General features: G+C 39.7%; 1 protein-coding gene across 2 annotated transcripts in view; it reads left to right on the top strand.

The window, feature by feature from the left end:
• The window catches only part of clstn2a (calsyntenin 2a), a 158,036-nt gene that overhangs the window by 63,179 nt on the left and 72,601 nt on the right, over positions 1-22,256 (top strand). Inside the window, exon 2 of one of the 2 annotated variants that reach the window (XM_061694113.1) lies at positions 5,762-5,884. The exons of the other annotated variant lie outside the window; for it this stretch is intronic. Within the exon in view, the coding sequence (XP_061550097.1) occupies positions 5,762-5,884 (123 nt within the window). The remainder of the gene's footprint in view (positions 1-5,761; positions 5,885-22,256) is intronic. 2 annotated transcript variants of the gene reach the window in all.

Raw genomic sequence — 22,256 nt, 5'->3', positions numbered from 1 at the left:
ATTTATTTATATATATTTTTTGTACTACTCCTCTAATGACTAATGATGATTTTAATATGACAGTTTTTTTGTTTTTTTTTAAATTACAAACTCCCTCTTAATAAACGAGTTGGTAGTAATAAAATGTTGTTGTCTGAAATTCCTCAGTGCGGAAAGAAGTTAACCAATATAACAGCAAAATCAATACAGAACTACTTTTTTAAAACGAGTGCCAACCCGTATAACTCTTAGCCAGTTGGCAGCTTCCCAAGTTTTTGCGCAATCCTTTTGAAACAGTTTACCAGTAAAACATTTGGGTTAAATTCCAAATTCTATGTGTTTAATATATTTTTTAATGATTTTGCTTCAGTCAAGATCTATGAAATATGTAAGTTGAGAAATTTGCTCAATCACCATGTGGTTTGCACACCTGTCACACAGTTCTGAGGCCGGGGGTTTGAATCCTGGCTCCGGCCTTCGTTTGTGGTGTTTGTGTGTTCTACAGCTTTTTCCCATAACATGGATGTTAGGTTCAGTGATGACTCTAATAGTCAATAGGTGCGAATGTGAGTGCGAATGGTTGTTTTGCCCAAAGTCAGCTGGGATAGGCTCCAGCTCACCTGGGACCCTAATGACAGCAAGCAACATAGAAAATGAATAAATAGATGGAAAGATTTTGTACAGTCAAATATATTTTCATATTTTGTGAGATCTATCAACATACTACCAGATATTTGGATCTTTTGCATGATATCTGAAACTCTTATGGGGCCTTTTTAAATGCTCCTTCTGTACCTTTCCTCTCTGCTTTTAATTGGCCCGCACCTGCCTGCTGACTCCAGCAAAACTGCTCTTTCGATTTCATACCCTTATTTTGCTGATCCAGTGCATGAGCTTCTTGTATCCTGATTCCCGGTGGCACGCAGGTCCACAATTGGTTGGCAATTGGCCAAAGATAATTGGTGTTATTTACAGCGGGTTATATATATTTGTGTTTTGTTTTGGTGTGAGCAGTGAGGTCATGTATATTTGTGTGTCCAGCCAAGATAATAACTGCTCATTAATATCAGTGCACTGAGAGGTCACCATATATTTTTGCACTCTCTGTCGCTGTCTTTTTGGTGGTTGTTTTCTATTGGACAAACCAACAAACTTCACCATGAGCTATTTAAGGACGAGAACATTTTTACAACTCAAAAAGTAACGTTATACGAGATGGAAATACTCCCATTGTTCAGTCATCCCCCGTGAACCAGGAACCACTAATATACAGTGGGTACGGAAAGTTTTATATTGCAGCCATTTGTTAAAATCATTTAAGTTATTTTTTTCCCTCATTGATGTACACACAGCACCCCATATTGACAGAAAAAAACATAATTGTTGAAATTGTTGCTGATTTATTAAAAAAAGAAAAACTGAAATATCACACAGCCATAAGCATTCAGACCCTTTGCTGTGACACTCATTTAACTTGGGTGCTGTCCATTTCTTCTGATCATCCTTGAGATGGTTCTACACCTTCATTGGAGTCCAACTGTGTTTGATTATACTGATTGGACTTGATTAGGAAATACACATCCCTGTCTATATAAGACCTTACAGCTCACAGTGCATGTCAGAGCAAATAAGAATCATGAGGTCAAAGGAACTGCCTGAAGAGCTCAGAGACAGAATTGTGGCAAGGCACAGGTCTGGTCAAGGTTACAAAATAATTCCTGCTGCACTTAAGGTTCCTAAGAGCACGGTGGCCTCCATAATCCTGAAATGGAAGACGTTTGGGACGATCAGAACCCTTCCTAGAGCTGGCCGTCCGGCCAAACTGAGCAATCGAGGGAGAAGAGCCTTGGTGAGAGAGGTAAAGAAGAACTCAAAGATCACTGTGGCTGAGCTCCAGAGATGCAGTCGGAGATGGGATAAAGTTCTAGAAAGTCAACCATCACTGCAGCCCTCCACCAGTCGGGGCTTTATGGCAGAGTGGCCCGACGGAAGCCTCTCCTCACTGCAAGACATAAGAAAGCCCGCATGGAGTTTGCTAAAAAACACCTGAATGACTCCAAGATGGTGAGAAATAAGATTCTCTGGTCTCTGGTCTGATGAGACCAAGATAGAAATTGTTAGCCTTAATTCTAAGTGGTATGTGTGGTGAAAACCAGGCACTGCTTATCACCTGTCCAATACAGTCCCAATAGTGAAGCATGGTGGCGGCAGCATCATGCTATGGAAGTGTTTTTCAGCTGCAGAGACAGGACGACTGGTTGCAATCGAAGGAAAGATGGATGCGGCCAAGTACAGGGATATCTTGGATTAAAACCTTCTCCAGAGTCCTCAGGACCTCAGACTGGGCCAAAGGTTCACCTTCCAACAATGACCCTAAGCACACAGCTAAAATAACGAAGGAGTGGCTTCAGAACAACTCTGTGACTGTTCTTGAATGGCCCAGCCAGAGCCCTGACTTAAACCCAATTGAGCATCTCTAGAAAGACCTGAAAATGGCTGCCCACCAATGTTCACCATCCAAACTGACTGAACTGGAGAGGATCTGCAAGGAGGAATGGCAGAGGATCCCCAAATCCAGGTGTGAAAAACTTCATTCATCATTACCAAAAAGCCTCATGGCTGTATTAGCTCAAAAGGGTGCTCCCTACTAAATACTGAGGAAAGGGTCTGAATACTTATGGCTGTGTGATATTTCAGTTTTTCTTTCTTAATAAATCTGCAAAAATTTCAACAATTCAGTTTTTTTCTGTCAATATGGGCTGCTGTGTGTACATTCACGTGGGAAAAAAATGAACTTAAATAATTTTAGCAAATGGCTGCAATATAACAAAGAGTGAAAAATTTAACGGGGTCTGAATACCTTCCGTACCCACTGTAGGAAATTACGTTATGGTGCTCTACATTTTCCCTGTGCTTTTTGTCTGAGTGACATCCATGGTTAAATATTTGCTTCCTGTTTCTGTCACGCCATTGCTGTATCTTTATTTAAATCAATTTTATTGCCACAAATCACATTTTAGAAACTAAATACAGGCCAGATTTTTCATACCATGGCTAGATCAGCACATTGATGGAATATACTATAGTGTCTCTTAGCAACTAAATAAGACATTAAAGGACTACGATATTTTAGTGTGCCCCTGCGATGACACTGACAGAATTTTGAGTACCAGAATGGACAGGAATGACAGTAAAGCTGTTTACAGGACAAGACAGGCTAGCATCTTGTTTATGGATTCCAGTTACTTCTTCTGCCATAATAGATTTTACAGAGGCTTGGCGGAGACACTTTTAGACTGTCCCAGTAAGTGAATTAGACCTCCTTAATGTGCACCGTGACGCTGGAATGACTGCAGAGGTTCTGTTAGGTAATGATGCTGCTGCATTGTTTGCTGTCAAACACCTTTGCACACTCAATAGCAATAGCAAGCAAGTCAAGGACAAATACTTTGCATGCATCAAAAATGGCTCTACAGTACTTAATGTTATGAAAGACATTTTCAAGTGACTATTTCAATGGTCTAGTGTATGGGCTCCTAATAAACAATAGAATATGATGTTGTTTTTGACTTTGTTTCTAGAGAGTCAACTACCACTTATTTGTTTAGAATGACTGGATAATGGAATGCAGGTCTCATGAAACACTCCCCCCGCCCCCAGGCTTCTATAGATGCTTTAAATTCTTGTTGTTTAAAGGACCCTTTAAAGAGAATTTAGAGATCTGTTTCCAAATACATATACATGTTTGAAGATGACTGCTGAAAATGTGCAAAGACTGAGAGCAATGTAATACTCAACTGTGGAGAAAGGGTGTTAACCATTTATGTTTTCCTAAATATTTTATTTTGGGAGGGGGGGGGGGGCTGCCTAAAATGGGACCCAGGGACACACTTTGGAGTCTGGCATGAATTCCCCCCCATATAACAACTTCAGCACCTTTGGTCATCCGGCGCAATGGTGACAGTTAACTAGCTAGCTATGTCTACACCCCGAAAATTATTTTTCCCTTTGGATAGTCTGCTGGTTCAGCCGCTTTAGAGTGCCTCGTTGTCAGCCGTAAGGCTTTAAGCAGCTATATTAATAGGGCTCAAACATGTAGGGATGTGTGGGCACAAGAAAGATGCTAGACGAAGTACCACACACTTTTCCTGGTCGTAGAAGTGGTGTTTGATTGACTTTTGACAGTTGATTTGTGTGTTGATTCAGCGCATTCAAAGGACACACCTGCAGTGTTCCAAAGCAGGGAGAATGGCTTGAAATGTATTTATTTTAAAATAAATATATATTTAAATTTTTTTAAATTTATTATTATTTTTGTTTGTTTGAAGACTCATTTTATATTCTTGGCAGTTTTTTTATCATTAAAATTTGGCAGGGTTGGCAGACCTTTCTTTTCCCCTGGATTATAAATTCTGAGAGAAAACTGATAAATGATTACAATCCAGTGATCCACAGTACATTTTATATGATTATAGCCAGTAAATGATGTGTTTATAGTTTAGGTTGTTATTGTGCTGTTATAATTCTGAAAAGTCGCAATCATATCCTGATGAATTCATTTGGACTTGCACTGTACCACCTTGCTGTGACATTCGTTCAGCGCAATGAGACAGTATTGTTGTTCAGTGGATCGAAAGGTCATGTTGACACCAAAGCTCCATGCATGCACTAATACTAGTACACTTGAGCTCAACACTGTTTTTTTTATGTTTTTGTTTGTTTTTCACCCCTTGTGGCGTGTGTGTGGGTCTCTGTTAATTTATTAGTTTGGGCAGACAGGAAGCGGGAAGGAGTTTAATCCACACTGTCAGTAATTATTTGTGATGTGATCTGTGGTAATCTCCAACTCATCTGGTGTACTTAATCTCATTGTGGTTTGGGGTTTACTCTCTTCTCTACAACCAAAGTGAGAATTTGGATTATGAGGATCTGATGAGAATATTCATAGGGTTTGACTCTTATGTGTGAGCCACAAGGTTTTCACTGGTGAGAAATTATGCGGTGAAGGTTGGGTGATCATAATAGCGCTTTGCTGCATTTCCTCAAATAGTGGCCGGGGGCGTTTATTTATTGAACTACCTGATGTCTATTTAGCAAGGGGTGCTGCTTTGTTCAAGTAGATGACACGCCATCTCTCAAGTAATTGAGACACGGTGTCTATATGGGTGGAGGTCAAATTTGAGGGAATACTCTGTGTGCTCCCTCTGCTTATACTGTATTATGCTTGGCATATTCCTATGCGGTCTGAAACAATTATACAGGTCCATCAAATATTTGCGCAAATCTTCATCCCATCTCCCTTAACATCCAATCAAGGAAACCTTGAAAAGCTTTCTACCATGCAATGTTTAACTTATTTTTTTTTACACTAATCCATGTTTACTAAAGAAGGACAGACACTAATGGTGTCACGGTTTTGATAAGTAAGATTGTTATTTTAGAAGATACTTAGCATTGCACACTGTGGGTGGGAAAATATGCCTGCTCTTTCTTTATCTTTTACAAAAAAAATAGAAAAGGGAAAAAGTGTTATTGTGCAGGGTTTTTTTTTTGTCTCAGAAACTGTCTTCCCCTTCCTTCTTCCTTTTTTCATTCCAAGAGCTTTTGAATTGACTCAGGATGTTCAGATGAAACGATGTGGAGTGGAAAGGAACTTGTGAATTTCAAAAACAATCCTTGCAACGCTTGCTTTAAATTGAAATGTGCATTCAAGTAAAACGTTAAACAGGAAGAGAAAAGATTAATATCATCCTGTCTCTCCCCCCCCCCCCCCCTTCCACAGTCAACAAGCACAAACCATGGATAGAAGCTTCTTACCATGGTGTGATCACAGAGAACATGGGCACTGTGCTGCTGGACCCTCCGCTTGTTGCTCTCGACAAAGATGCACCGGTCCCCTATGCAGGTAGCTATATGCCAATAAATGCAAATAAAATGAAACAAATTCTGAACAGAGCTGAATCTCTATTGATGAACACAGTCCGCTCCAGGACAATGATTGTACTCCAATTTGTTTTCCAATTTTTCCCACATGAAATAATGTAGGAATAATAAAGAGTTGGCAAAAGTACGCACACACTGTACTTAAGTAAAAGCACAGATACTTGTGTAAAAAAAAAAAAATTAAAAAAATAAAAAATAAACCCGTGGAAAAAGTACTGCTTCAAGTCCTGTGAATTACAGTAAAAAAGTACAGACTCTGAAATTTCTGAACGGCAGAAGCGGCCGTTTTTTTAGGCTGGCACAAGGCGCTTTACATTCGCTCGAATCACTCTTATATGACCCCAAGATCTCAATCAATCAAGATCTCAACTGTGTTTGACTTTACCTCATCATATTTGTCTTTTTTTATGTCAAGGCTAATAAAAGAAACAAGCCTATTTTGACAAAGGCGTAAAAAAAAATGGTAAATGGACTGCACTTATATAGCGCTTTATCTCCACTATCACAGTGCCCAAAGTGCTTTACAAAGCCTCACATTCACCCATTCACACACCAATGGGCGACTGCTGCCATGCAAGGCGTTGCCAGGCCCAATGGGAGCAAATTAGGGTTCAGTGTCTTGCCCAAGGACACTACGACATGCGAACAATTGGAGCCGGGATTCGAACCATCTACCCTTCGGTCACTGGACGACCCACCCAGTGTTATAACACTGTAAGCAACGGATATTTAAGCACAGGCATACAGTATATTATTTTTTTTCTTCTGCGAAAAACGAGTAATATTACTATTATTGCAGTTTACTGAGTCAGTTGTAAAACGTCTTTGTGTGTGTCTCTATGTCTGTATTATATTGGCCCCTGGTGACCAAGGTGCACGCACCCAAGGGAGCACAATGTGAGGCCGGAACAGATTAATGGCATTCACATTAATTTCAATGGGGAAAGATGATTTGAAATCAGAGTCTTTTGAGTTGCGAGCATGGTCACAGAACGAATTCAGCTAGTGAGTCAAGGCACTACTGTATGCACTCATGCCCTGAAACTTGGTGTATATCTGATATAAGCGTTATGATCTTAAGTTTATATAAAACTTCTGACCAATGTTTTCAACTGCTCGCTTCTAATACCAATACTGTGGTTCAAGGAGGGGTAAAATCCATGTGGTTGCTGTCATAAGCAAAATGCACATCAGTTTTCTGTGTCTGATCTATTCTGCACTTCACATCCATCCAGGCATTGTTTCTCGGCAGTGTGACAGACCTCAAAGACGCCATACAATGAGTTAACATGTAACGATGACAGTAGAACATAATTATAAAGCTCATCTGCAGACGACTCTTTCAGATGTTGATTGTGTTGTCTTATAAGACGCAGCCATGCGATTATAGCAGAGCTGACAGTGACAAGAACGAGACGGCGAGCGCCGTCATAATTAGATAAATTATTCCCAGACTCAGCTGCAAACAAAGAGCCTTCCTGACAGTTAGCACTTTACAGCTCATTATGGCCAAATGGTTTCTATTAATCCCGACGCTGACAACCATGGAAAATGGATATTAGACTTTATATTTCCCCTCTTTTTTTTTCAGTAATGCCACAGATGTTATTTTGTCTTTTATAATGCTATGTCTGAGCTGCTCTGTAAATGCGACTGACCTGGATGATTGTGAAGACGCTCATAGAATTCTCTTTACGGACCAATAAAGTAACACCTTCGGCACATACAGTAACATTAGCCAAGACCAGTGGCGGTTCTATGAGGTGTGGGGGCCAGTGCCCTCCTAACAGTCTGCCTGGACACCTCCAAATAGTTAATATGCAGTACTGTAGTAAGACAGCAGGATCAGCAGCTCCTGCGCACTAAATACACTTGCTGCACAATGAAAATGAGCAAGGAGTCACTACACAGAACACAACCTACATTCAAGGAACAACAACACACCAAAAACGAAAGTAAAGCACACAGACAACTATTATTATTGGGCAACACACAAAAAAAAACAAAAAACTCCAATATTACGATTGGCACATAATTACCGCATGTACAATATGCCAGGAAGTCTGCGTGCCCTTCTCCCACGAACTACAGTACGTACTGTAACCAACGCGCGTCGCAGTTTAATTCTCTAGTAGTATCCTCTAGTGCGTTTTGATGTAAACCCTAGCACAAAGTTATCTACCTGGCAAGAAGAAATTAGAATCAAAAGAACAATTCCAGTGAAACATCAATAGAATGGACTAATAGGGGCTGGGGTCGTCCAATATAGCAGATTGTCCGTTACATTGAAGCACTTATGCACCCATATCACTGTACAGTACAAAATGATTGTTTTGTAGGGTTTTTTTGTGATCTAAAACACCCAGTGCAGTACAAGGTTACTGTAAATAAATAAATAAAAAAAACAGCTTGATAAAGTTTTACTTTTAACCAAATTTACCACACCAATGTGCTTGGTCATGGTGACATTGTTGACATACAGTACTCATCATAGGCGAGTTGCTTTCATGAGCTGTGAGGAATTTGTGTGCTTCCTGGTTCCAAATGCGTTGCCAAAGGCGAACGGCTCGACAAAAAAAGGTTGCTGTACCAAAAATAGCATGTTCCAGACTCCAGAGACTTGTGTTTGTATTCCTCAGTTAAGCCACCATTTCTCTCTCTCTCTCTCTCTCTCTCTCTCTCTCTCTCTCTCTCTATCTATCTATATATATATATATATATATATACACACGCTGTGAGTCTATGTACAATAGATATTTCGATCATGACATGGCTGCCACGTCAATGCCCCACATTCAACATGGCTGCCACGTAGGCATGGGAGGCTGTGACCTGGAAATATGTCAGTCCCAGTCTCTGCCTGCATTGTGCCAGAGTCGGTAAACAACAGCGGACAATTCTGGAACTAACAGACTTTGTCAACGGCATTTTAAGTGACAAATGGAAACTATTATTGGACAAATTGTTCTGTCCTGGCGGTCCGTTTTATTCAATATCTGTTATATTGGGGACTGTTTTGTCAAGGTTCCACTGTACTACGAATGATAAAGGAAATACCTCTGGTCAAAATATAGTTGTGAGCCAACTTAATGAATTGTCAGACCAGGCGTTAATGTCAGCTTGAGTTGATGGCATGTTTCTAGCTAACATTAGTTAACCTTACCACAACAAAACCAAGCAAGCCCTCAACAGTAGCCTTATATAATGTTATTTCTATAGGCGTACTGTGTTCCTGAAATGTTGTGTATTCCTCTCCACTGCTTTTTGTTGCCTTTAAAAATGGGAATATGAGACACACAGAAGATGTCTAGCTTCATCTTATTTACAGTCTGAAATCCCTGCATGGTCAGGCTTTAGAATACAACGAAAGAATGTGTGTGCGTGCACATGTGTGTGTGTCTGTTTGTGCCCCCCCCACAGTGAAATAGGTCAAGAACCGCCACTGGCCAAGACAGTTTAGCTTACTGACTGAATCTTAAATTAGAAGCCGTTGGGGTTTAGAAGGCAGACAAAAAGCAAACTAGTTTTGATCGCCCCCCCCCCCCCCACCCCCCCACCCCCACCCCACCCCCGTCCCCCCCACCTCTGTGATTAACACTTCTGGTGAGCTATTGCACCGAGAGGAGCAGAAGCAGCGCTGTGCCATCGCTTGACTGGCTATATTTCTTTCCCTAAATGTGTAGCGAATGAAACCCTCACAATAGCTACCAAGGAGACTGAGGAAAAATGCTGTAGCTCCTTTATATATTTCTCTCCTTTTAACAATTGTCGACCGCTATGCAAACATTTGGGCTTTTCTCCTCATGGATTCACTGTCTTGCCATTCTTTTTAACTCTTTATCACATTCCTTGCATTCATTTATTATCTATCTTATTCAATATCTAGCCTAAGGTCCATGTTCTAGTTTGCGCTTTGTTCACACTAGTAGAAGAAACGTTACTAGTAAGACACTCGTCTTACGAGTAAGATTTTTTTATTTTTTTGCACGAGTGCCTTCCACTAGTGAATTAGTATCACGAAAAAGGCGCACTAATAGAACAACTACCTGCTGCTAGTAAGAAAAAAACAGTGCACTAGTTGAAATCTATATGTCTGCAAAAGTTGTTCTACTAGTAAGGACCAAGAATGAACTAATATATGGATCTTAAGCTGGATAGCATGTTTGAGCATTTATTCTTCATAAGGAGGCTACTATTGTATGACAGATGCCTACTAGTTGGTTCCAAGTAGTGTTACTAGTGCACCTTAGTTGGATGGCTTTGTCATACTAGGAATGTTTTTCCACCACTGCCTTCTACTACTGTATGACTGTTCTGCCCACTTGTAGGACAACTTTAGCATAATAGTGGGACAACTACATGTTACTAGTGAGGCAAAACCGTTCGTTAGTTGACATCTAGTACTACTAGTGAAGCACTAGGTGTTAACTACAAGGTGTAACCTACTAGAATTTTACAAGTGGTACCAATAGCACCTAATTTTCAACAAGTGCACACTTTTCCGTCACTAGTAACATAGTTGTTCTGCTAGTGCACCTTAGTTGTCCTACTAGTGTGCTGAACTGTCTTACTAGTGAGGACAAAGAGCATACAAGTACATGGACCATAAGCTAGATAGCACGGATATCAAATAAAAGCCATAATATATGATGTTTCGGCACACTAGTGGAACACCTACACGTTAATATTGAGGCAAAACTGTGCACTTGTACTATTGGATGTTGAATACAATTTTTAGTAGCCCACGGCTATCAACTAGTGCACAGTTTTGCATCAATAGTAACATATTTGTTTGGCTGGGGCACCCTAGTCATTCTACTAGTGCTTAGTAATGTCATATAGTATTGAAGAAATTTTACTAGTAAGACTTGGTTCTACGAGTGCGGTCAATTTTCTTACTAGTGAGAACAAAGAGCGTACTAGTACATGGACCTCAAGCTGATATTGAACAAATGCTCAAGTGACTTTCTATGGCTTCTCGCTTGAGCATTCCAGAAAGAAGCTTGCATCAATCCTGGTTTTGTTTTACTGCAGAGGTGTGGCCTGTCCTTCTGTCTCCACATTAATTGCGTTGAGGGAACTGACAAGGATTGCTAACTATTTTCCTTCCCTCTCATCTTTCGGCCTCCTGTCACTGCAACCTTTCCTCTTTGCGTCCATTTCGCACACTATCTCTTGCTTCCTTCACCTTTCAAGCTCATGCTTTGTTCTCATTGCTTTTTGACTTGATCTCTTGTCCTTCCCTCCCCCGTGGCATCATATTTCATTGAAGCACCTCACAGTGGCCCCGACTTCAACGTGATGTGTAGGGATAAATTATTACCGCACGCCATGATGCCCAGCCCTCTCTCCCTTTAGAACGAAGGTGTGTTGATGGAGCTGTGTGCACTGACCAAGCCTTCGCTATCAAATTAGTATGAGGGATGGTTGCAGTGGACTCGAGGTTGCCATGAAGCAAATAGCCAGTTTCTTTTTCCCATTCTTTATCTCAGGACCACAGTCAACAAGCATAGATTCTCCCCATTCATCATGGTACCAGAATAGCCCGCCGTTGTGCACTACAGTATTTCCTCTGCGGAACAGGGTAATGGAACAGAAGTAGCAGGAAAGAAACAAGAGCATGCTGGGGTGGAAAATGTAAAACAGACAGATGGATAATGAAATTGTGTGAGCGTCATCACAAAAGAAAGAGAGAGGAAAAAAAAAACAAAAAAAAACATGGGTTTGTATTTCCATGCATGGAATGCAATTTTCTGGGCCAATTCCCATTTGTCTTGTTTTTCTCCTCTCAAAACAATTGCCCAGTGGTCATGTTAATGTTTTTTTTCTGAAATACTGTATTTTTTGAAAAGCAAAACAAAATGTGACATGCAGTGGATAAAAGGTCTACACACCCATGTTCAAAAGTCAGTTTTTTGTGCCAAAAAAAGAGACCACGATAAACAATTTCTTTAGTTAACATATTTATTATTAACATTGTCTTTAAGGAGTTTGAATGTGATTGGTTAAATATGAACACAGCCGAATCCCAGTTATGAGGCCACATTATTTCAGGTTTTTTTTACTTTACTGCGCTTGAATAGATTAAACCATATTTTCAATAGAGTTGTTGTAGATTGTAGATCAACTTAATGGTGGAGTTTTGAAGATCTTTTTCTTGAGCTCTTTTTTTTTTTTTAAATATATAACAAAAACCTGGGATTTGACAGGGGTGTGTAGACTTTTATAGTCACAGATTTTTCTTTTTTATGTTTTTTGTTGTTTTAAATAGTAGCGGGTGGGGGATTCCATTCAGTACGTCCACTCAAAAGATTTTTTGTTTGAACGATTTGTTTGTCAACGACAACACTACTCGAGCCCTGTCTACTGCTACGCTTCACAAAAAAAAAAAAAAAAAAAATGCAAATGCACACAGATACAATCGAATTTAGTGCACTTTTAACATTTTCAGTATGCATGCGCACCTGCGGACCACTTATTTGCACCCCTGGTCATTTGGAATATCTGGAAGAAGCTCATGGTTGACATTTTCCAATGAAACCAGCAAAATGTGTAGCTCTTATTGATAATCACCAACAAACATTGTGTGTCACTTGGTTTACTAAAACAAAGTAACAATGAGACTGTTGACCTGTTGTGCCGTTTCATTAGCTCCCAAAACCAAGTTAGTGCGTCTTGTAAATATGTATTTTATGGACACTTCTGGATAAAGATTCAAATGCCTCTTTTTATTTGAAAAAGTCATATACTGAACTTTATTTTGTCATTGTATAGTGTCTGATTGTGTGTATGCTACACAAATCTACAGAAAGCTCTATTATATTGTTTATTGATTGCTTTCACAGACAACAACAAATAGAAAGACTTGCGACAATCCCAGAAAAATAGACGGCCTGTGTGTATGTCTGAAGTTATCGATTAGAAAACACTGTGCATGGCAGAGGTGAATTTGCTGCTGCTGAAAGAAGAGTGCAGGTATTAGTGCTATTGGGAGTCTGCCAGTAAAGGGCAGGAAGCTGGAGGTTCTGTCTACACAGCATTTGACAATAGGTCCACCATGAAGCCTTTAATAATTGATTTGTTTTGAGTCCACGTTTCGTGTATTATTAAATAATGTATTTCTCTGACTTATTGACCCTCGTGGCTCCCTTTTACCTTCAACTGTCTGCTTGCAGTTCATTTATATACTGTAAAAACTGCGTGAGGTTGACCAATGCGCATTCCTGACAGCATAACAGCTACTTAATAGAATGAATATGAAGTTCAATCGAAAATCTCAGCTTTTGTGGGGTAAAATAGGCAAGTCTCAAAAGCATTTAACATATGGTATTATTTTAATTGTACATTTAGTTGTCCCCATTAAATTAGGAAGTCATGAAATATGAAGCAAACAAATAATGGGAATATATTTCGAGAGGTTAGGGGCAAATTGACGCCAAAGATAAGGAGGGTTCAACTATTTCTGTGTAAAGGCCACTATTGGCATTGTAGCACTTCATTGGCATCCGTCACATTATGAAAACAGCACGGCGTCTGTAGCGCTCCATTAGAGTCTCTCCTGGATGCTTCCAGACGCAGCGCTGCAAGTGCAGACCTGTTTTGAGCAGCTCACACGCCATTACGTAGTCGCTGCAAAGCCTTTGAGGCAAACGTACAAGTTCTGAAGTTAAACAGACTTGACTCTGTACTTATGGACACGACACGAGAAGAAAAGGTTACAAGCTTGACAAAGGTGTTAGCTGAGATGGTTCTCATGTAGTGTCCTCAAAATTCCAAATTTCACTTGTCCCTTTTAGTTACTTACAGATGGTGAATTGAACTGCATACTGAGAAGTGGTTCCCTTACTACTACTCAGGAAAAAATGTCCTGTGTATGATATAATAATTGGATGCACAGGGAACAAGTGGTTTGCACATGTGCCTCATAGTTTGAAAGTTTGAGGTTGAAATGTGTTGGTTTTCTGTGTGTATTTCAGCTTCCTCCCGCGTTACAAAACCATGCATGTTAGGTTACTTGACTATATTGTCCGTAGGTGTCAATAGTTTTGTATTTGCAGTGGTGCCTTGAAAGGCAAAGTTTAATTCGTTCCTTGACAATGCTCTTATCTCAAAACATATTTCCTCATTAAAATGAGTGGAAATGAGATTAATTCCTACCCCAAAAACACCCCGATATATTTTTTTTAACATTTGTATTAAATAAAAATAGCAATATATTGTGAAATAGAGTCATAAAAACATAATTGAAGAGAATGTAAAGATATTAACTGGTTTAGTGAAGTGCAATTAAGCCAAGTCTCACACACATCACATGCACTGTAGTACATTTACGTGATCTCTCTCGCTCTCTCTCTCTCTCTCTCTCTCTCTCTCTCTCTCTCTCGCTCGCTCGCTCGCTCGCTCTCTCACTCTCTCTCGCCCCTTTGTCCCCCTTGTTTGACGCCCATGCCTGCAGTTCCTTTTTAATAATGTTAGGTGACTTAAAGCCGATCTGCGGTTGGGTGAATCCTCCACATTCCAGTAGCGTGAAAGGCTCACGTCTGCAGAATACTCTTTGTCACCATATCTCCCTTAACTTCACCAGCATAAAATGGATCTCTTGTCCACATCATACAATTTTCAACACCCTTGGCTGGTGTTATTTTGTTTGTGTGTGTTATGTTAATTGTTGGCCCGTGTGGCTGTGGTGTTTTCCATTGTACTGTATGCTTGATGAAGGCTATGTGGTTCTTTCAAATAAACGGTGTGTAAACTGGCCGTGGCAATCAGCTTGAAGCCACTGTTTTGAAGAATATTTACGAATGATATGAGCCAAACTGCTGCTTTTTATGAAGTGAGTACACCTGCCGCCATACAGCACTTGTATCTCAAGTTTGGGATTTGCATGTAAAAGCAGAAACTCGGTCGATCGACGGCTCGTATCTCGAATAACTCGTGAGTCGGGTCACCCGTATCTCAAGGTGCACCTGTATATGTCCTATGATTGGCTGGCGACAAGTCCAGTGTGTGCCCCATCTCTGATCCCAAGTCAGCTGGGATAGGCTACAGCTCACCCACAGACCCAAATAAGGATAAGTGGTACAGACAATGGATAACTAACGGTATGAATAATAATGATTTCCATATTTCATGGAACAGGTTGAGACATACACTGGTATGCTTGAAGTTTAATTTGTTCCGTGACTAAGCGCACAACTCAATTTATTCGTCTCAAATCTTCCACACTGAAATGAACTGAGAGTAGCATTAAGCCGTTTTCCCAAAACCGCCACAATTTTTTCTAACATGATTTTAATAGAGAAATAGCACTGTACTTTATAAAAACATTAAAAGAGAATACAAAGAAATAAACTGGTTTTATAATGTGTAATTATTATGCATCGGGACATGTCAAAAGGTGCAACAATAACTATGGTTTGTACTGTTAAATAAACAGCTGAAAGTCCATTGGAAATTGTGGCTCTCCTTGCTCGCATGCGAGGGCATTACAGTACCTTAATTGCTCTCCTTTTTACCCACTTCACTCGAGGGGCAGCGTATCTGAAGATCTCTTGTCACTTAAATTTTGGCTCGAAACGTAAAGCAAAAAATCGACTGAGTGACACCTCGTAAATTAGACTCATAAATTGGGACACGTGAATGAACACATTTTATATATATATATGCTGTATATGTCCAGCTGAATGTCAATTATTCATACGCATTTATAATTTGCAATATCCGATGTTGGTAATGGTGATAGCTCTAGTTTGGGTCGTCTTGCCGTGTTGCTTTTTCACACAGTAACGCGTCACTTTTCTTCAGACGGTGCTAACTAGACTGTTAGACCCCACAAAGCAGGAGCTGTGAAATGTGACAAGAAAGAAAGGGGTGACGCATTACAGTTGGGGGGCAAAATGAATGTTTAACAAAAGAGAGGTGTGGCGAAGAGAAAACATTCCAGATATGAACGTGGCGTAAAGGTGCACCAAAGGTCAAAACAAGACAATTGAAGTGACCAGGCAGGTGTCTGTCTGCCCACAGGGGAAGGGAATTATCTTTGTCTGCCTTGTTTGTTCCTTCTCTGCTCTGCCATTGTGTCTTTGTGGGGTTGTTTCACTTACGCAGTTAGCACTGAATTTATGAGCTAATGGTGAGGCAGGTCTCCAGCAACAGAGAGATGCGCCACATCAAACCGTCAGGATGCTCTTTTAAGGGATGGCATCTATCTACAAAGCACAAAGAAGCCTTTAGTGTTCCAGGACAACATCACAGTTAATCAGAAGTGTTTTCATTTCACTTTTTCAACATTTGAACACATTAAAAACATACACGCATATTGCAGTAAATCTGCACGGATCAAACGGTTCTGCGAGTTGATTGATATCATGATTTTAAACTTTTTGTTGGTGCATTAGTTTCATTTGACTTACAGCTTTTAGCATGAGGAAAACACTGGACACTTCATTAGGTAGAAATTTACAATGCATCCATCTATTTACAATACCGCTTATCCTCACGAGGATGAGATCCAAATACAGGTACAAAAGCTGCATCAAAATTTGGCAGGCGGTAAAAATCTTTTTGACACTGTCAGATAGGGATTGATTCAAAAGACTGAAGACTTGCATATTCGCGGTCCGGCATTCGCAAATGCACATTTTTTTGGAACCTCAACTCCTTGCTGAAAAACTCACCTATGAGCAATAAATGTATTTCTTTGCTGATGAACTGTATTGTAGTTAGTTGAGGAGCTTCACTGAGACCAAATTTGTACTTTGCCACCATTTTGTCACATCTATAGCAAATTATAAACATTTCTAAGGGGCTCGTCAATTACTCGCGGGTTTTAACATTTCGCAGCAGGGCCCAGTCCCCATTTGTGGGGTTTCACTTTCTGTATATTATTGTGGTTTACTTTGCAGTGGTGTAGACCAGCATTGCATTACACTCGGAGGTTTAACAAATATTTTCATGTCCTTATCTCCAAACATCACTGCAAACCACAAACGTACTAATTACATATGTTGGATAAGTAATTCTCTGACAAAGACATTAAGAGAATTTTTTAACAGGTCTCTGTTGGATCTCATCTCATCATTTTTATCACCTTGTTAACTCACCACTCTTTGTTTCACATCGGAATTACTGTCTAAAATACCTTACTAAATGAGATTGTAAAAAAACAAAGCTATTTGATTAAATTAGTTTAAGTTGAGGACTGTAACATTTTGCCTCTAAATGTTAATTAAGTTCAAACCTCCCAAATGAAATGTCACAGAATTTGCCTCAGAGGTAAATATTTTTCTGTGGTGTAGGAATGTTTATGACTAAATGAGCCTGTTCCAGGAGTTTATGTACAAAATAAATACACTAAAATTAATAAAGAGAGAGCATTGTAAATTAATAATGATCACGGTTTTATTGCATTGGATTAGACATAGCAAGGATTTTGTCAGTTTTTGTCATTCTTAGTCAGTGGCCCATTTTGAAGGGCAGAACATATAGAATGATCATTTATGCAATCCATTGAAATATTACTGCATTCAAAAGCTTAAATACCCTTCTATATTTTCCACAGTATGTACTGTTGTTTTGCAGTTGTAGGATTAAAGTTGCATGGGGCTACTGTGAGAATTATTTGTTCATAAGATCATGGTGGTTTTTCTTAGCCCATTTAAAAGATAACACACAATAACAAAATATTCCAAACTGGAGCCACAAGTGTTAGTCTGGGACACAGTGAGCTACATTTTTTGAAATGTCATTTGGTGGCTAACTGCCTCGCTATCACACCACGCACATCATTAACTTAACTACGGTGGTTTGTGGCCAATGAAGGGAAGCCACTGCATTGTAGCAGCTCAGCCTGACCTCATTTGTTTTTTTTTTTTATACCCAAGATATGTATGAGTCATAGGGAGCATCTGTGGCTATCACACATATGGTAGTGATTCGGGTTCATCTGGTAAGTTCAGAATGCTGGCGAGTACGAGAAGCTCTCGGAGGCTTGTTCTTTCATGAAACCAGATAGAAAAATGCAGGTTTTAAAGCTGCATTCCACTTTCCATGTGAACAAATGCTACATCTAGACAGGGGGAAAAACATTCGTCCTGTACTAACAGAAACAAAACAATACAACAAGAATTCTTCCAAATGAAGAGCATATACAGTGGTGCCTTGATATATGAGTGACCCAAATTACGGGTTTTTCAAGATCTGAACTGTTGTTTTGTAAAAAAATAAAAATACAAATTGTAGAGTTGAAGGTGAAAAACATCTTATATTGATCCTATTATGATGAAACTATGACCCTTAAATGCCTATATGTAGGTGTATACATTTGTATGTATGGTTATAAAGTATAAAACAGAACTCAGAATTTTTTTTGAAATTGTTTTTTCTTTCCTCAAAATAATTCCTGAAAGAACCTACTGTCTAACAATAGTGTGCAACCGCCCAGGTGCTGAAATTGCTTAATGTACTGTGCTGTGAAAAGCAGCTGAAACTAATCTGGTATTTCTCTGTATTCTCTCGTGTTCTTTCTCTCTTGCGGTGACATGATGGGGCCTTCTATAGCTTGACAGGCCAATTAGATGCCAATTTACATATCTTCACCGTACCATTTTCCTTGTTCATGTGAGCATAAAATGGGATAATCTGGCTTTTGAACCTTTTGTACCACATCAGAGTCACTCAAACTAACTTCATCATCCGTGACCCTGAGCTCCTCCTAGTCACCTTCACCGCCCGTAACGGAGTCGCCTTGGTGTCATTTGCATTATTTTGCCTGCAGATTGTTTCTACCCTTTCAACTACAGTATCTCTGCTCTCGTCATTGTCGAAGTCTAAATTACAAGAAGTAGGCGCAGGTCAGAAACAGCTGAAGTAAACTGAAAAATATTCATATTGTTTGTCTGTACCAAAACCATAGCTATATACAATACCTTGTACAGTACGTTTGTAACTTGACTAAACACCACGTTTGTGTTGCAAATAGCACTGAAAGAAAATAGCAGTGTATTATATAAAAACATAAAAAAGGGAATATATAGATATACCATATTTTCACGACCATAAGGCGCACTTAAAAGTCATAAATCATCTCCAAAATGGCCTTGTAAGTATGTATGTATATATATATATATATATATATATATATATATATTTGGAGATGAATGTAAGTATGTCCAAAACACACAAGGAATTTGTCTCCGGTAGCGCGCCTATGGTGAGCCTATGGTGCGCCTTATGGTCGTGAAAATACGGTAAACAGGTTTTATAAAATTTTATGACTGTACGTATAGTTGGATGTGTGCCTTTAAGCGGCGTGGCCTAGTGAGTGATGTCAGGAGCTCGAGTCGGGTCAGCAGGTGAGTCTGCGTGTGAGCGTGTGGGTGTAAGCTGTGGCCAACAACAGCTTTCTTGCGATTGTTCTCATTTTGTATTTTTGTGTTTGACTGTTTTTCCCGTTCAATAAATGGCTCAAAGTGCATCAGCGACTGTAAGTTTGAGCATTAAAGCACCTTAATTGCGCCATTTTTCTTTTTCCCTTCACACCCAGGATTCAAAGGCATTTTTTTTTTTAATTGACGCAAATGTGATGTCGATGTCGATTAATCGATGACGTCATAAGTACTACAACACTCACTGTCATAAAGCGTCATGTTGGTGCTGTGATGAATAAAGTTCTTATTAGCAGACTTTTGTTGTCCATGCATTACTGAGCATAACATTTGGTGATCGGAAGCAGAAACTAGTGTGGCTAGCTGCTATTCTCATCCGCAACCAATTTATTTTCGTACTCTTGGACCCACGCGGATGTTTGAAGACTGTGTTGCCTTGTTGGGCGGACATTTTGCTGCTCCACAGAGCGACGGCAGTGGAGGGGCGAGTAGAAAGTCCTCTGTAAATTGGCAGATTGGAAGACGAGATGTCAAAAACATGATTAGCGAATAGTTGACTTCAAGCTTTAAATGTCAATGCGGAGTAGTTAATGGGCTCATTGACTCATCGGTCCAACCCCTACTTAGCACAAGTGGCAGGGTATGTGAAGTTTGCAAAAACAATACAAATAAAAAGGGGGGCAAAAAATCTAACAAATGACGATTCATAACTTGAAAAGCTGATAGAAAATGACTACTGAGTTTATTTTTGGGGCGTTTTTTTCTAAAGACGTCATTTTTAAGTCCAGAACAATGAAATAAGTGCGAATATTCACGTCATTCGAGAAGTCCTTTAATGTAAAAGACAAAGTCGTTGAAACACTAATGACAGCGACTACTTTGCTGCTCAAAAGGACGAGTCCCTCAAGTGTCTCACAAAAACAAAGCTTCCGCATTGGAATTGTTCTCCCTACAAAACAATCAGGTAGAAAAACTCACACTTATTCAGAATTCAGTCAACCATGTTCGTAATCCAGATTTATAATAAACTGATCAATGTCAGACTAATGGAAGCAGTCAACTCAAAGTGATGAAACAGCATGATAGACCCAGTACACAGCTATTTTCCCGTCTGATGGATGTCTTACTGTTTCTTGTCAAGGTGAAAAAGACAAAACAGTAATGCTTCAGATGGAGAGACCTTGAGATTAACATCTGTTTTGCAGAAATAGAGATTGAAAGATAGAGAGGAAAAGCCAAGATAAATGAGGACAAAACGAGGGGGCCATTGAAGCGGTCAACAATTCATACCCCGCATGCATGGAGAAGGATTTTATTTTGCTGGTATTTGTTGAAGAAAGTGTGTGGGGATCATGCGGGTGACAACTTTTAGGTTTGGGAAGCCGCAAAACTGCAAGACATCACAATGCCCTTCATGAATAGTCACATAGTTCACTCATTGACTGCAGTGGACGTTCATATTTGTCAACTGGAATCCAACCGGGCCAACGACATACGTTTTTCCAACTGGTAGGTGTGGAATTGGGTCTCGCCCAGCTTGTCTGTGGAATTTGGGTTCGTAAACCACTGAAATGACGAACAGATCCCTGTAGATGGCAGCATTGCATCGCTTTGGATTTGGGATCAGCACAGCTTTTGAGTTGAAGATAAAAAATAGGCGGATTGTGATGTCGATCATGAGGGAGAGAAATGCCAACATGCTGGATGTCAAGTTTTAGCACTTAACACTCGAACAGAGTATGTACATGTATTGAACTTGTAAATCATGTTACCACTGTAAATGAAATAGCTACAGTAACCTTCTGTATTGTATTTTACAGGTATGCCTAACAAATACTGCCATGTATATTTTATGTTTTGAATTTGTCAAATAATCAAAAACATGATTGATTTTTTATTACAGCTTCTTCTGTTTGCCTCCATTTTATTGCCTTCTTTTGTAAATGACATTCCATTGTCCCTGTCAAACCTGTTACCTCTGCTTTTCTTGTTTTCCATTTGTCTTACTATGAAAAAAGGACCTCCGCAATTCACCACTACAAAAAGGTTGCTCAGCAGCTGGTAGAGTGTTGCTATTATGTGAATTACAGTCCATCCTCCAGGTCCAATCTACTTCTAATAACGGCTCTGAAACACCAACATCCACACACATGGCCCAGGAGGCAGAGTACATATATTGCTGGACAGGGGTCTCCAGGGTCAATTATGGCAGTGTAATGATCGTAATTGGCTAATTTTCAGCACGTTACCCCACTTTATGTCTCATTCAGCAGGCTGTACTTCAGTGAAGGAGTGAAGGCTTGCCTGGCTCTGAATGATAGATAACAGTGAGGGCCTGAAACAGGGGAGCTGCTTCGTTAATTGTGTGTGGGAGTGAACTACCGTGTCCAAATAAAGACACCGAGTCGAGGGTAGGCCATGTAGGAGTCATGCGCGGTCATGTTTGTTTATAATTATGTATTTAAAATAGATTCAGTATAGTGCAAACCTCCACCAAGGTCGAACTGTTAACAACAGTAAAAAATAGATCAATTAGTCAATTAGCAGTCTACTCCCCTGTTCATGGAAGATAACCCAAGACATATGGTGCCATTAATGGTGAACAATTCCATTATTGCTAACATTTATTCAGATTATCACCAGAATTCGATGGCCTCTTCCAAGGCAATTGCAACACCATCTCTCCGCATGATTTTATCTTATTGTAGGGCTGGTGTTTAATGGACGCTCAAATCAGTTCACTGCAGGAAAAGTGGATGTACAGTACCACCATTTTCATTTAGGAAAGTTTTTTATTTTTTTATTTGATTAGATTTGTATACGTTTACATTCTTATAAATCTCATTAGTAACAAACAGAACATCTGACCAACAAACAAATAACAATCCAAAGAACACCTCTTGCATTTTCCCTTTTGTGTTTGTAAAGCCAACTGCATGCTGAGAGACC

The sequence above is a fragment of the Phycodurus eques genome, chromosome 13 (genome assembly GCF_024500275.1).
Source record: "Phycodurus eques isolate BA_2022a chromosome 13, UOR_Pequ_1.1, whole genome shotgun sequence".
Taxonomy (NCBI): domain Eukaryota; kingdom Metazoa; phylum Chordata; class Actinopteri; order Syngnathiformes; family Syngnathidae; genus Phycodurus; species Phycodurus eques.
Note: the sequence above shows the minus strand (reverse complement) of the source record. Positions and strands in the feature narration are given on the sequence as shown.